At 41.8% G+C, this 15,302-nt stretch overlaps 1 protein-coding gene across 3 annotated transcripts in view; it reads right to left on the bottom strand.

The window, feature by feature from the left end:
• UGT3A1 (UDP glycosyltransferase family 3 member A1) overlaps nucleotides 1–15,302 on the bottom strand; it is a 30,415-nt gene that overhangs the window by 12,211 nt on the left and 2,902 nt on the right. Inside the window, exons 2-3 of one of the 3 annotated variants that reach the window (XM_058680224.1) lie at nucleotides 6,918–7,082; nucleotides 4,803–4,904 (exon numbers count right to left, since the gene is read on the bottom strand). In XM_058680224.1, coding sequence (XP_058536207.1) covers nucleotides 4,803–4,904; nucleotides 6,918–7,082 — 267 coding nt within the window. Of the gene's footprint in view, nucleotides 1–4,353; nucleotides 4,422–4,802; nucleotides 4,905–6,917; nucleotides 7,083–15,302 lie in introns of those variants that run through there. The other 2 variants (XM_058680226.1, XM_058680225.1) reach the window with 2 other exon arrangements.

Raw genomic sequence — 15,302 nt, 5'->3', positions numbered from 1 at the left:
TCTTCCAGATCTGGGGATTAAAAGTCCAAAATGCATCTTATTAGATTAAAGCCAAGTGAGCTAGAGGACAGCCCAAAGCCTTGGGACTCTGCACCCACGTGGGAGTCCCAGAAGAAGCTCCTGACTCCTGGCTTCAGATCGGCTCTGGCCAATACCACCACTTGGAGAATGAACTAGCGAATGGAAGATGTTTCTGTTTCTCCTTCTCTCTGTAAATTTGACTTTCCAATAAAAAGTAAATAAATCTTTTTTTCTAAATCTCTTATAAAGTCATCAGGCCACCTACAGAATCCCTAATATTTGCCCATCTCCAAATCTTTGCGTTTGTCATACCTGAAAAGTCTGTTTTGCAATATAATATAGCATATTTATTGGGTCCAGAAATTAAGACATGGATATCTCGGAAGCAGGTATCACACATCCACCATAGACTGCCCTCTGATCCCCAAACATGAAAAAAAGCATTTGCTCCAATCCAACTTATCCCAGTTTCTCAAACCATAAAACTAGTAACTCAAAATGCAAAAATCTCATCTAAATTTTGTTAACTCAAAAGTCCCAATTACATTAACCAAATAAATAATCAAAATCAAGTATGTTTGAAGATATGGGTATGATTCATCCAGAGGTAAAATTTCTCTCTGTGTGTGATCCTATGAAATTACGAAAGAGTTATCTGTTCCCAAGAATCAATAGGGGAACAGACACAGAATACTACTTATCAATAAAATCGGGACAAAATGGACAGAAAACAATGAGTTTTCAGAAATATTGAACAAACAACAACTAACATTAGATTTTGACTTAAAACTTGGAATAACCCTCTCACATTCAGCTCCCATCTCCTCTGGGCTCACTGCTGCATCCTTAGCACCATCCTCCATTCCTCGTAGAAAGTAACAGGTGTTTTCAGCTGATAGTTCACCCATCGATCTCCCACGGACAGAATTTCCTATCGGCTCCCCTGTTCCTTTCCATCAAAACTGACAGTACTTCTGTTAGCAGAAGATTCTCAGAGACCTTGTGCATTTTCTTAGTTGTCATGAGAATTCATACTCATTGATCTTTTCTTGATAATCTCATCTCTGTGAGTGGAGCACAAGCAGTTGAGGTATCATGCACCTCAAGTAACTTTCTGAGCTGGGGGTACAGGTTCACAGTGAATGCTGGGACCCATGGCCCCTCACTGCCTATCTGTAAGCACCAGCTCTCTTCCGCATGCTGCGTTATCTATGAACATTTTGTCTCACTCAACTCAGACAAGTTCATGGAACCAGGACACATTCAATCTGCTTCATGCTCATCTTTCACTCTTGAGTGGCTGAGGGCTGTGACCATTCAATCCTTCAGGAACATTAGCTAAAGTCTGTCCAGAACAACCAAGATAAAAAGATTCAGTGCTTTCCTGGCATGAAATCCCATAATTTTATAATCTTTTGCAATTATAACTTCCCAAGTCAAGAAGTTCTGGTTTCTTTTTGTCCACAATTCTTACCTCAATTATTTTTCCTCTCTCATATTTTGCTAGACTCACACACAAAAAAGAAACCTATAAAACTATAAAATCTATTTCCCTTGAAAGTCTACTTAGGGTTATTCGTGTGGGCTCTAGGCCAATGTGGAAGTTCTCCTCTCACATCTCTCACTTCTTTCTGAGTCTGCCCAGCATAGAACTTTGCATCCACATTTCTAACAGTCTGTCACACCAAGCCAGCCACAACCGATAACCCCAATGTGATCCCACATCCTCATTAAAGCATGAGTATACGTTGGACCCTTTTTTCTTTAACACCTGATGTCACCGATTAAAGTCATAAATAAATAAGCAACATGTAGAGGATGTACACAACCATTCATCAACGAATGGTTCCAATATTTCTATACACTGAATTGGCAAACACATCAGAAGCAGTAGCCCCATTATGTGTTTTCCTTATTTGCAGATGTCTATTCAAGCTCTGCTAATGAAAGGGAAAAAAATGGAAATTTGGTTTCAAAGCCTCAGAGATAGTCACCACAAGAGAATATGGAAGACTCCTAAAACTAGGACAAAATGGTAGGAAGAATGTGAATTTCCTGAAATTGTTTATGGATTTTAGCTTGAATGTATTTGTTATAAAGAATGGAAAATTTGCATCTTTCAGTTGTATCTCAAAATTCCCAGTCCCTACCAAATTAATTTTAATTTAAAATTGTAATTTCACATAATTCAATCATAATTTAAAAGTATAAAATACTTACATTGGGGCCGGCATGGTATTCTATCAAGCTAATCCTCTATCTGCAGTGTTGATATCCCATATATGCACCATTTCAAGCCCTGGCTGCTCCACTTTTGATCCAGCTTCCTGCTAATGCCTGGGAAATCAGCAGAAGATGACTCAACTCCTTGGGCCTGTGCACCCACATGGGAGGCCTGGAAGAGGCTCCAGGTTCCTGGATTAAGATTGGTCAGCTCCAGCTGTTGCAGGCATTTGGGGAGTGGACCAGCAGATGAAGATCTCTCCACCCACTTCTCTCTCTCTCTCTCTCTCTCTCTCTCTCTCTCTCTCTCTCTCTCATACTGCCTTTCAAATACAAATAAATGAATCTTTTTTAAATGGCATTAAAAAGTAGTATACTACATAGATTCAAAGAGATTTCACTGATGCTCAGTGAGGAATATGGAAACTAACCTACCAGGCAATTACAATAGTACTAGCTGGAACTCAGAAAATACTTAAATGCCAGTATTCATAGCAGTACTATTCACAGTAATAAAAATATGTAAGTAGTCCAAATATCCATGAATTATTTCACAGAATACTATATAAAATGCAAATGGAATATTATTCATCCTGCAAAAGGAAAGAATCAAACACTTGCTAACTTATGGATGAACTTTGAAGACATTACAGTAGCTGAAATAAGTCAGACACAAAAAGACAAATGTCTTTTACTTATATGAGCTCGCTAAAACTGTCAAATTTAAAAAGTTTTTTAAATATGGTTGCCAGTGGGTAGGGGTAAGGCTAACAGGCAGTTATTCTTATTTTTTTTTTAATGAACTGTATCTCAGCATTTACTATTTTTAAAATAGTTTTTTTGTTGCAAAGTCAAATATATAGAGAGGAGCAGAGACAGACAGGAAGATCTTCTGTCTACTGATTCACTCCTCAAGTGGCCACAATGGCTGGAGTTGAGCCAATCCAAAGCCAAGAGCCAAAAGCTTTTTCTGGGTCTCCCATTCAAGTGCAGGGTCCCAAGGCGTTGAGCCATCCTCAACTGCTTTCCCAGGCCACAAGCAGGGAGCTGGATGGGAAGCAGGGCTGCTGAGATTAGAATCATCACCCATATGGGATCCCAGCGCATGCAAGGCAAGGACTGTAGCCACTTGTCTACCATGCTGGACCCAGGCATTTATTATTTAATGGTACATTAAATAATTAGTCTGTGATGAAGAGATGGGTGATAGTGATTGTGGTGCAACAATATGAATGTCCTTAAAGTCGTTAAACTCTATAAACTGGTTTAAAGGGGAGTATATTACATGTTATGTATAGTTTACCTTAGCACATTTTTTAATTAAATGAAAAATTTCTACAGAAAAGTATTGTTAGCTCCTGAACAAGAGGCTAAAAGTCACCTGCATAATTTTATATTATCTCTCAAAACGTTATTTTTCAAAGATGGTTGATTTGCAATTTTTTTCTTTAGCTTTATTTAAAAGGCAGTTAATTTGAAATGAATTTTTATCTACTAACTCCTCAGAGAGCCACAACAGCCAGGGCTAAGCCAGGCTACCTACAGGAGGTCAGAGCTCAGCCCTGGTTTCAAATGTGAGTGGCAGGGAACCAGTCAGGAAGCTGGAATGGAAAATATAGTCAAGATTCAGACTCAAGCACCCCGCTATGCGATGTGGGAATCCCGAGCCCCATTGTAATAACAACATCTCATGTCTGTCCCACACATGCTTGATTGGGGGAAAATGTGTTAATCAAATACAGCACAACATTTCATGCTGAATAATCCTAAAGTGGACAGTTCTACATTTCCCAGCTCTGTCATTATCCTGTCAGTTCTCCTCAAACTCGCCCTTTGAATTGCCTGACTGAAATAGTTTCCTTATCTGTCAGCAGAGAAAAGTTGATCTTATTTAGGAGCTTTGTTTTAGCTGAAGCTCTCTGGATTCAGTGAATCAGTTAACAGCATCCAACATCAACATACACACACCCATGCATAGTCACTCATTTTTCTTTTTTTTTGTATTCTATTTTTTAATTATATTGTTGACAATCTTTACATAGTTAGTTATGATAAAAAGGTTCAGGGGCTATAGGGACACTCATTTTTCAAAAATAGAAATCACCTCACCTTAGCTGCAAAAAGAGGGGCTCCTTAAGACACCTTTTTTGATAGCTATCATTAAATGAAGAAACAACCTATGATAAATAAAGAAAAGGTGATTTTCACAGATAAAAATTGTTAAATTTGGCTGAATACTTATGCTTCATATATTTTCAAGCCATATTACAAAGTGACATTTATCAAAATAATCCAATAACATGTGGAGGCTGTTTCAAACGGTGTCGAAATGGAGATAAGGAAGGGAAAAAATGGGAATATGGAGTGTAGAGTCCTGATCAACAGAAATGGACATTTTCCAACACTTACACACTCACACACACATTCACACATTACAAGTTTTGTATCTTTTGAGTCTGATACTTCTTTGAAAATATTTTTGCTAAGTTTTTTGTTCTACAATGCATTTTACTCTTTGCCTAGAGTAGCAAAAATCAGAAATTAGTGAGAAAATATACCTGCCATCAAAGAGTTTCCTCCCTGATGAAGCATGGTGACATTATGGCCATGATCTTGGAGAATCTGGGACACCCGGGCCACCAGGAGGTAATGGCTTCCACCTAGGAGCCAAGTGCAATGTCAGGTTCATTAAGATGACAGTAGAAGTTTCGATTGGTAGCATGATGAATTCAGGAAAAAGAGTTGGGGGAGCAGGAAGTTAGAGCTGGTGGAGAGGGAAGGAAGATGAGGAGTTTTGTCTGTATCTCCATCTCCCTCTGAGTAACCCCAGATGCCAAAACCCAAGTGTCCAAACCCTTCGTCTATGGCAGGCCTTCCTCAGAGCTCCCACTAGCGGCTCCCAGTCTCCATGTCAGGGAGAGGAGTTTCCCTGTGTTTACTCCTGAGAGGGTTTCTATGCTGAGGAACATGCTGTATTTTTTCTAGGCCTGAGGGAAACAGCCATGAGCTGAAGAAGGAACTACACTAGCGGAGGGAGGTTAGGTGCAATGTCAGGCCTGTGCTTCTGAAGGATTCCTCATGATCAACTAATCAGGGCGATTTCTGAACTCTTTCTCTTCTGAAATGGATGCTACTGTAGAAAATGGAAGTGTGGAAACTAGAAAGTGAATCCAAGAAACAGCTGTGAGAGCAACATGGGGACACAGGACAACATGGGGATCCGAAGGAGGGAGAAACCCAGTCTACAGGTGGCGTGTAAGTGCCAACATAACAACGCTTCCTCTCACACCATGTTCCCACACCAAGCAGCTGCTTGAACTGGAGAGACTTGGCAGCAAAGAAGACGATGGAGAAGTGCATGGCAATGCCAAGTGTTTGAGCATGCGTGGGAGGAGAGCTAGAGAAGCAGTACACAGCCTTGGGAAGGAGTCAATATTTCTACCACCCAGACATGCACAGCTGATAGCAACAAGAGCTCGCTGAGTCCAAGCCCTCTGCATTCTTGCTGATGTAGGATGCCACAGAGGCAGCCATTCACTATGGGTCTGGGTGAGTCAGGAGCATTCTGGAACAGGATTCCAGAAAGTCAGAAAACACACCAGCTCAACAAGCATGGAAAATCTCTCACTTATTGCTACTAATATTCAGAAGGAAAAAAAAATGTATATAGGTTTCAAGTGGAATTACATAGTTTCTTTTTTTAAAAAAATGTTTGTTTTTATTTGAAATGTAGATTTACAGAGAGGAGAAAGAGGGGGAAAGAGAGCGAGATTAATTGTTTTAAAGATTCTAATTTAAAATTCTGATTTAAAAAAATAATTTTAAAAAATTCTCACTAAAAAGGGCTGAAGTGTGGAAGGTGTGCAGATAGATAACCCTGGGATAAGCTGTCCAGAGATGAGCAATCCTGAGCAAATGGGTGTGCCAGTATCAGATTGCTGTGCTTTTGAAAAGAGAAATTGTATTCTTTGGTCCTCGCGTTTCCTCTTACAAAAATCCAAGTGAGGACTAGATTAAATGATCCATGGTTCTTTCCAGCTCTAAGCTCCCTAAACGTGATCCAATCAATGAGTTTGAACAGATGCTCATCCTAGAAAGACCCGTTTCTCCTGCCATATTTTGCTCCTTGATTTCTGTTCACTTTGGGTTCAAAGTAAAGAAGATGAAACTGAAACACCACATGCTTCAAAGACTTCCAGCAGCCCGGTTAAGAGCAGGGATTTCAGCCCCACTGGTTCTCAGGGTTTGCTAGGAATGGAGGCACACTCTGTACTTAGACGCCTGTCGCACTCCCTCCTAATACTGGTGCCCTTTAGGAATCCTGAGTTACAACCCCCACGGGTTGTACCCCAGGCTACTACGCACCGCTCCCTCCCTGGAAGGAGCTGGGGCACGTCTCGCCTGGCCCTCCGGGAAGGCAGCCAGGGTCTGGTTCATGTTCGAGGGGTGTGTTCTGAACGGAGAGAGGGCAAAGGAGAGAACTCTGTTCTGAAACTAGCTTCTTCACCTCAGCGGAAGGAGCTCCTCCCCGTCCCACATCTGGGCCAGCTCCTCCATCTACCACCCTGGACACCAGCCTCGTGGATGATCCCTGGTCCCGCGTGAATTATCTGAGCCCGGACAGCGCGCGAACCCCGGATCTCCCAGCGTCGATTTTTGCATCACTCACTCACCCAGAGTGGCCACGGTCAGGATTTTGGCGGCGTCTGAGAACAGGGCCCCAGAGAGAAGGAAGCACCCCAGAAGCAGCATCCTGTGCCCAGCCTTGTTCACTCCGCAAGCAGCAGCCCTGGGGACTTTGTGCCCCACTGGCTGGATCAAAGGCGCTGGAAGCCGACCTGGGAAGAGGTGAGAGAGGCTTTCTGTCTGCCCACACCCCCGCCCTTTTGTCTCCTCCTCTTTTGGTGCGCATCCATTGGATATTGGGTCATCACCTAACCAAATCACAGGTAGTCGGCAGGAGGGGCCACTGAGCTAATCCTTCATCCAGCCCTCCCTCCTGGAAAACACGAAGAATCAGGATGGCAAAGGCCTTCAGAAGTCACATAGGAGTCAACTTCATCTAACTCTACTAGATGCTGTGTTGAACACGTAGCATGCCTTATTTCCCAGGGACTTGCTTAAAATCTCTAAACTCTTTAAGCCCCGGCCCTCCTTTCTTGTCCACCTTCGCTAGCCGCTGTGAGGGCCTATGTAGATGCTAGCATCATTGAAGGGCTAACGCCCTAATTCTGGAATTTCGCATCTCTATCTGAAAGACAGAACTGTAAGCCTAGCCTGTAATTCCAACTGAATTGAGCATCTTTCCCGGATCTGCCAAGTACAAAGTGAAGGCACCTTGCATTTCTGCCCCCTTCTTTGTCTCAGCTCTGGAAAGGGTAGAATCACATTTGCGCTCCGTCTGCTATAGAAAAGGCCTCCAGTGCAACCCTAAAAACATGCCAAGAACGAATGAGAAAGCAGCAATGCAGATAAAGGGACTAAGAGAAGTGCCTGTAAGTACTCTGAGCACTTTGATCAAATCCTAGATAGCAAACGTGCAGGATGAGGCTTACTCTGTTTTCTGCTGTTACAACAGAACACCAAGGACTAATTTATTTTTTAAAAAAAGAGGCTTACTTTGGGCTCACAATGCTGGAACCTATAAGTCCAAGAACCAGCAGCCGCATCTGGGGAAGGTCTGATAGCAGTTACTGGCATCACATGGCAGGGTTGTGCAAGGGTGGCAAGCAGGTGCATGTAGAAGACAGGGAGTAGACAAAATAACAGAGCCACTTTATAGCAACCTGCTCTAGGAAACTACTTTATTCCTGCAAAAACAATGAATCCAGTCTCTTTGAGAAAAATGTGGGTCTCTCTTGAAGGTCTTGCTTCTCAGTGCAACCACATTGGCAACTAAATTTCAATGCTAGTTTTGATAGGAGCAAACCACATCGAAACCATAACATTCTCCATGAACCCTAACCCAATTAAGATTCCATGGGGCTTAGTACCAGCAGACATAGGAGTTCCAGGCATGTGATGTCTCCTTATTTCATAGTTGGAGAGACTGTGTTGACCAGATGTGGTGCCTACCCATCAGGTTTCTCTATTGTAAGGAATATGTTCTTTCTTATAACTACCAAATGAAGAGATATTTGAGATTGTGCCATATCAAGCCAATTACTGGGGGCTGGGAGGAAGAGGTGATAGTGGGCACACAGTTTCAGTTTGGGATAATGAACAAGCTCCACAGATAAATATGAAGATGGTTGTACAACAATGTGAGTATACTGAATGGCACTGTACACTTAAAAGTTGTTGCAATAGTAAATTCTGTATAATGTGTATTTCATTATGATTAAAGTGATTAGAATAGCTTTTAATGACTGTGTTTAGATTGAGGATCTATATTTGTTGAAATTCACATGGGTTATCTTTCATTTTGGTATTATTGTTATTTGATTTATTCTTACACTTAGTTCATCAATGATACGGCTCTAAATGTCGAAACTGTGCAGAAAAGAACAGCCACTTTCTTTCCAATCCTTTCCCTGTTCCCACCCACTTGCCAGGCTAACCAGGCTCGTTCTTTTCTGTTTTATTCTTTGATGTTTTGGTTTTTTTGCCTGTGAAATATACAGACGCACAGACAGTGCTACATACTCCTTCCACAGAAGGAATTACATTCTAGAACCTACAGCACTGTTTTATAAAAAGCTGTCCCAGTTCTTCTTCAGCTCATCTCTCATATGTAGATGATTAGTTGTTTCCAATATTTTTCAAATTGATTATGAATAATGTTGCAATGAGAATTGGACTTTCATATTGTTGAAAATATGTCTACAGGGTACATAGATTTGGGGATTCTGGGATCAAATATGAATAAATGTGTAGTTTGGTCAAGTCTTGCCACATTGTTTTTTCTTATGAGCAATGCTGTCAGACCATGTACTCCTACAGCCTCAACACACAATGTATGCCAAATCTCTGCAACTATCAAGTGGATTGGCCCCTTAAGACACCAGTTAGGAAGGCTGCATCCAATATCATGGTACCTTGATTATGTAACCAGATCTGTGTCCTAATTCCAACTTCTGCAGCAGTAGAGGCTCAGGTAGTTGGGTTCCTACTACTCACGTGGGTAACCTGGATTGAATTCTCAGCTCCCACCTTCAGTTCCCAGTCCTACCCACTGCCAACCATTGTGGGCACTTGGGAAGTTAGCTAGCAAATACGAACTCTCCCTCTCTGTTTCTCTGTGCCTCTCAAATAAATAAATGTTGTTTAGATAAGACAGGTCTTTGAAATTGTTGACAATCTGATGGGTGACAAGTGGTATAATATTGTAGCTTTAATTTGCACTTATATGAATATGAGTGAAGATAAATGCCTTTTATGAGTTTTAGAATTATTTGTGTATGATGTGCGCAGATCTTATTCTCTAATTTTGTCCATTTTTTAAACGAGTTTTTAATGATGTTTTCCTCTTCAGTGTTAAGAATGCTTTATGTGATAGGGTGGAGTTTTGTAAGGTAGAGTCTCACACATGAATAGCTTTGTTGCTTGGTGATAGGATTAGAGAGTTGCGTCATCCATCTTCCTTCTGTTGTCTGTGGAACATTTTCGCTATTACTTAAATTTCTTTCAAAAAAATGTCCAAACAGTGCCCCCCACTTTCCCTTTCCCCCTCTGCCCCCTCAGAAATGAAGCCTTCCCCAGCACATTAGCTTGAGGGCATGCTTTCAGGGACACCTTTGCCTTTGTCAAAATGATGATCTGCTAAAACTCTCTCAGAATTTTCAATTATACTTTGATTCTCCCTTCTACGCACATCTTCAGCTCACTGCACAAATGACAGATATGGAGAAAGTCCAGGGAGTCTCCTGAAGCCACGTGGGCTTATTTGACACAGGAATATTGCAAATCCAAATGTCTCTGGTTGAATGGTGGTGTTAGAAATGGTCCCAAGGTTACTAGGTCCTCACCTAAGGTCAATGATTCTGGACTACTGCCAAGACAAAAAGACAAAAGAGGAAAAGAATCAAAGTGATGATATCAGAGACTGTGGGGATGAAGATGGTTATCCAACATGTTCATCTGTTGGTGGAGCAGGCCCTTTGTTTTCTGAGTACCAGTGGCCATATTTCCCACCAAGGAGTGCATTGTGATCATTGACATTTTGAATATCATTGCTGCCCAAGGGTTTGTGCCACAGCGATGGACCACACTCACTCCTACCTGCCACCTGAACTGCACAACCACAACAGTGATGCAACCAGAGCAGTAACATGTACTGAGTATAGAACTGCTTATCATGTTAATTCAGGATACAAATTACCCTGTTACAATGCAACAGCTTTATTGGGTAATGAAAAAGTCTTTCAGGCACCAAGAGTAACAATAGTCTATTGTGGCTAAATAACAAGGCCACCTAGATGGGTTTCCAAATAAGAGCTCCAGATAAAATCAAACAAATTGTTTCTCCAGGAAATACCCACTAACAAATAGGAGGCCTAAAGCCTGGTAGACCTCTTCAGATTCTAAAGACAGCATGCATCCAACCTGGATGTTCTTTCTGCCCTTTAGTCAAAATGACCCACAAAGCTGCCAACTTTAAATGGGGCTCTTTGACAACATCAAGACTGGGAAGCCGGTCAACAAATCATGACTCAGCCACAGCCTTTGAAGTCTTCAGAGCCTACTGACCTGAAAGAATTATGAGTGTCTGCAACCAGCAAGCCTGCTGTTTATAGTTTAAAAACTAACTTGTAGGGAATATTTTGGCCCCTTCCTGTGAACTGGGACCCAGGACTCCCAGTGCACTGTGCCTATTGACCATCTGGCTGGTTTTCTTACGACATTAGGAAATTCTGTGAGTATATGGAATCTGTTAAGCTGCTGTTGTCATCCAATCAATGGGTTATTGAGACTGGACACTGTTTCTTCACAATGGACCTGATCTTATGCTATGATGGAGGCCCTATTGCTACTTCATGTCACATTTGTATTGACTTATGGACTCCTGTGTAAAGGTTTTGTCCCCAAAGGCTTATGTTAATAGTACTAAGAGGATAGTATTGTAGTTCAACCACAGTGTTTCGACGTGTGGACTTTGAGAGATGATTGAATTGGACTGTTATCAGAGTACAGCTGCCATATGATTAAATCCTGGAGACTTTCATAAATTCTGTATAGTTGCAGCATGTTCTGTGTGTCAGGCCATGTGCTGCCTTGAAACTGCCAGCCAAGACATCATCATCAGGAGCCAAACCACTTGGGCCCAGCAGATCTTAGAAAGGTGAGCCTCCAAGATCATAAGTTGAAATAAACTTTTTCTTTGTGAAGGTAGGGTGTCTCGGGTATTTTGTTTCAATAATGTTGAAAGCTAGCTTCCATAGGTCATTTCTCAGATGCTACTACAGTGAAGCGAGTGGGACATGGGCAGGCAAGACTCTATCTTTACTGGGCATCTTTCCTGAGCCTGGAAAACTGGCCACCAACAAGTCCTAGGTCTCTATTTTCCCTTGATGCCTGTTGGCCAGTATAAACCCACTCCATATAACTTGAGTGTGTAGGTCTGCTATCCTCACAAATAAGGTCAAATTTGGTTTATTTCACATTTATTCTTTTCCCAGATCCATTATCTCTTCAAAAACACAGAAGGAGTCCAAGGAATAGCTCTACTAACTTCTGGTGTTTATTTTTCTCTTTATGGGGATTTCATTTAACCTTTTTTTATAGTACAGCTAGCACAGAATTCCATGTAGGTTAGGAAGCACAGAGAAAGAGAAGCCCCTATGAGAATGCACCATTTCCTCTTTCCTGACATCAACCTCAGCATTTTACAGACCTTAATGTCAGCCAAGAGAAAGTAAAGTAATCAAAGAGCAAGTTAACCTTTATATGCATGAGTGTGCAGGTCAATGCCAGCTCTCATCAGGATGTCTAAAGTTGCCGTACTCTACCTCTGTGGGAACATGATGATGTGGACACATTCCTCCTGCTCATTAACACATGAGTTTTGCACAGGATTTCAGAGCCATGTCTACTGTAAAGAGAGCTCATTTGTGAATCACATTTTCACATTAAGTTACCCTAAAAAACGTAACTTTCACCTTTCTTGCATTACTTAAGGTTTATTGCTCACAAGTTTTTGGTAAGAATCTTTCTGGAGAAACAACAGCCACAGCAGCCATTCTTTTCACCTGCTCAATAATTATGGACTGGCGCTCCAGGACTGAGACCATATCCTTGCCCTACTTCATAGCTCCCATCAGTCTTGAAGTCTTTGAGACCAATGTAGTGCCAGGGGCTCCCTCAGGTCCAGCCAGAGAAGTTCCCAGGAGTGCTTGCTGCTTTGGCATATCAACATATGCCAAAATAAAATTTTTCTTTACATGCTTGAATATTTTTTGGCCTTTTCCCATGTTCTTTAGACCGCACAGGTAGGTTATGCTAACACTCAAGTTCTAGCTCCTTAATTCCTTGCCATTTGCCAATGGAGAGACTGAACTGTCTTTTGTCTTGAATAGTCAGGAAACAGAATCTTGGACAAGTAGGACAGGATGCTCTTAGCTAATGGTGGAGAAGTTCTATGAAGATTTTTGTACACTCTCTCCATGTTTAATCAGCAAAGAAGCTCTCAAGGGACATTAGCAGCAGGAAACGCTTATGCAGACCCACCAGAGCAGATTCACTCCTAAATGCACCTACACAACATAGCTTCCTCAACATTTGTGAGAATGCACAGGAGAGGCAAATAGAAAATGAAAGAATTGGAGCAGACATTTGGTGCACTAGTGGCAGCTGCTTGGGAGTGCCACGGTAGATTCACTCCTAAATGCACACACACAATACAGCTTCCTCAGCATTCATGAGAATGCATAGGAGAAACAAATAGGAAATGAAAGAATTGGAGCAGACATTTGGTGTGCCATTGGTGGCTGCTTGGGAGTTTCACATCCCGTATCAGTGCCTGGTTTGAACACTAGCTCCACTTCTGATTCCAACTGCCTTCTAGCGTACACCTGGGGACGCAGCAGGCGATGGTTTAAAAACATGCATGGGTCATTCTGATCAACGTGGGAGATCCAGAATGCGTATCTGCCCTCCAGTGTTAGCCTGGCCCATCTTGTCAGTTATAGATGTTTGGAGAGTGAAGTAGTGGACGAAAAAATCACTCCCTGGCTGTTTCTCTATCCCTCAAATAAACAGCTGAAATTATAAGAAATAAGGAAAGAGAAGACAGAGAGAGAGAGAGAGAGAGAGAGAGAGAGAAGAGAGAGGAGAGAGAGAGAGAGAGAGAGAGAGAGAGAGAGAAAGAAAGAAAGAAAGAAAGAAAGAAAGAAAGAAAGAAAGAAAAAAAGAAAGAAAGAAAGAAAAGGAAAGAAGGAAGGAAAGGAGGAAGGAAGGAAGGATGGATGTGTGTGTGTGTGTGATGTTTACATAGTTGATTGGGGTAGGAAGGGTCAAGGATTAGGGAAAAGTGGTAGAGAGAATTGTTTCCAAATTTTCCTTTTCTTCTTCCTGTGTCTGGGAGAAAGCTGCACCCAGCCTCCCAACCACTTCAGTACCAAGGAATGGAGAACGGCCACCCACTGTCATCCTAGAGTCCCTGATATGGAGCATGCTCTGAAGGTTCTGTTCGAGTGGTTCCGATGATTCTGAATTGATGCTGAGGGCCTGGTGCAGTGGCCTAGTGGCTAAAGACTTTGTCTTGCATGCGCCAGCATTCCATATGAATGCCAGTTAATATCTCAGCAGCCCTGCTTCCCATCCAGCTCTCTACTTGTGGCCTGGGAAAGCAGTTGAGGATGGCCTAAAGCCTTGGGACCCTGCACTTGAATGGGAGACCCAGAAGAGGCTCTTGGCTCCTGGCTTCAGATTGGCTCAGCTATGGCTGTTGCAGCCACTTTGGGAGTAAATCAACGAATGGCAGATCTTCCTCTCTGTCTTTCCTCTTCTCTGTATATCTGACTTTCCAATAAAAATAAACAAATCTTAAAAAAAGAAATGCTGTTGATCTCATCGATCCTTCCAAAGTCTGTTAGCTGACACAGTTCACCTTATAGTCTCCATTCGCCCAGATATTTGCTGTTGGTACTTGGCTGGGGTAATTGTCCAATTTGTTCTGTCCTTCCTCCTATGCACTGGCACCCGATGTCCTCTGCAGACCCCAATGAACTTCCGTATCCTCCATGTGCATCTGGGTATGCCGTCCACTGTTCCATCAAAGCCACTTGAAATGACCCAGTTCTGAATCATACATTCCATGGACAGACCACAGATCCTGCAATTCTCCACATGATTGGAATTCTGAGTCCAGTGGTTCCTTTTGGGAGATCACCAAATAAACCTTGACCATTGTGATCCCAGATCTGACTTTTGTGTGTGTTTACCAGTATGTGCAGCAGACTGATCCAGTGTGACCCACATCCCATTCAGCTCTCAAATATGTCAACAGGCATTGAAGCCCAAGCCAACCCAACCAATCCCAATATCCAGCCCACACTCATGCTGGTGGGTGCCACTGCCTAACCAGGCCCGCCCCCAGTTCTGGTTCTCATGTTCACCAGTGGGTGTTTTCTTAGTTTGGCTAGAATTTCATCAATTTCACAGATCTCTTCAAATATATGAATTTTGGTTTTGCTGACTTTTCTCTACTGTCTACCTACTTGGAATTTCACCGGTTTTTGTTCTGTTTTTATTAGTTATTTTAGATGCAAATAGAATATAAAAAACGAACCTAAAGAACAGTACATATTTCACTACTTGTTCAAAAACATTTGCTTTGTAACCACTGCTAATAAATATTTAAGAGTTAAAGGAGTTATAAATCTGCTTCTCAATGAAGTTCTCTCAAATGAAATACAATGCAGAATCAGTAAAACTCTTAGTAATTTGTAGAAATGTAATTTATTTCATGCAAAGCTACATACTTTACTATATTTTAACAACTAATCATAAGCATTTCAAGATTCCTTACATCACAATAAGTTAAAATACTATGAAGGAACTGCAAGAACTATAAGTCAATGAGTTTGTGAAAAACAAACAGAAACAACTTTGCCACTTTC

Source organism: Ochotona princeps, chromosome 23, assembly GCF_030435755.1.
Source record: "Ochotona princeps isolate mOchPri1 chromosome 23, mOchPri1.hap1, whole genome shotgun sequence".
NCBI classification, from domain to species: domain Eukaryota; kingdom Metazoa; phylum Chordata; class Mammalia; order Lagomorpha; family Ochotonidae; genus Ochotona; species Ochotona princeps.
The sequence above is the reverse complement of the archived record's forward strand: the minus strand, read 5'-3'. Positions and strand labels throughout refer to the sequence as shown.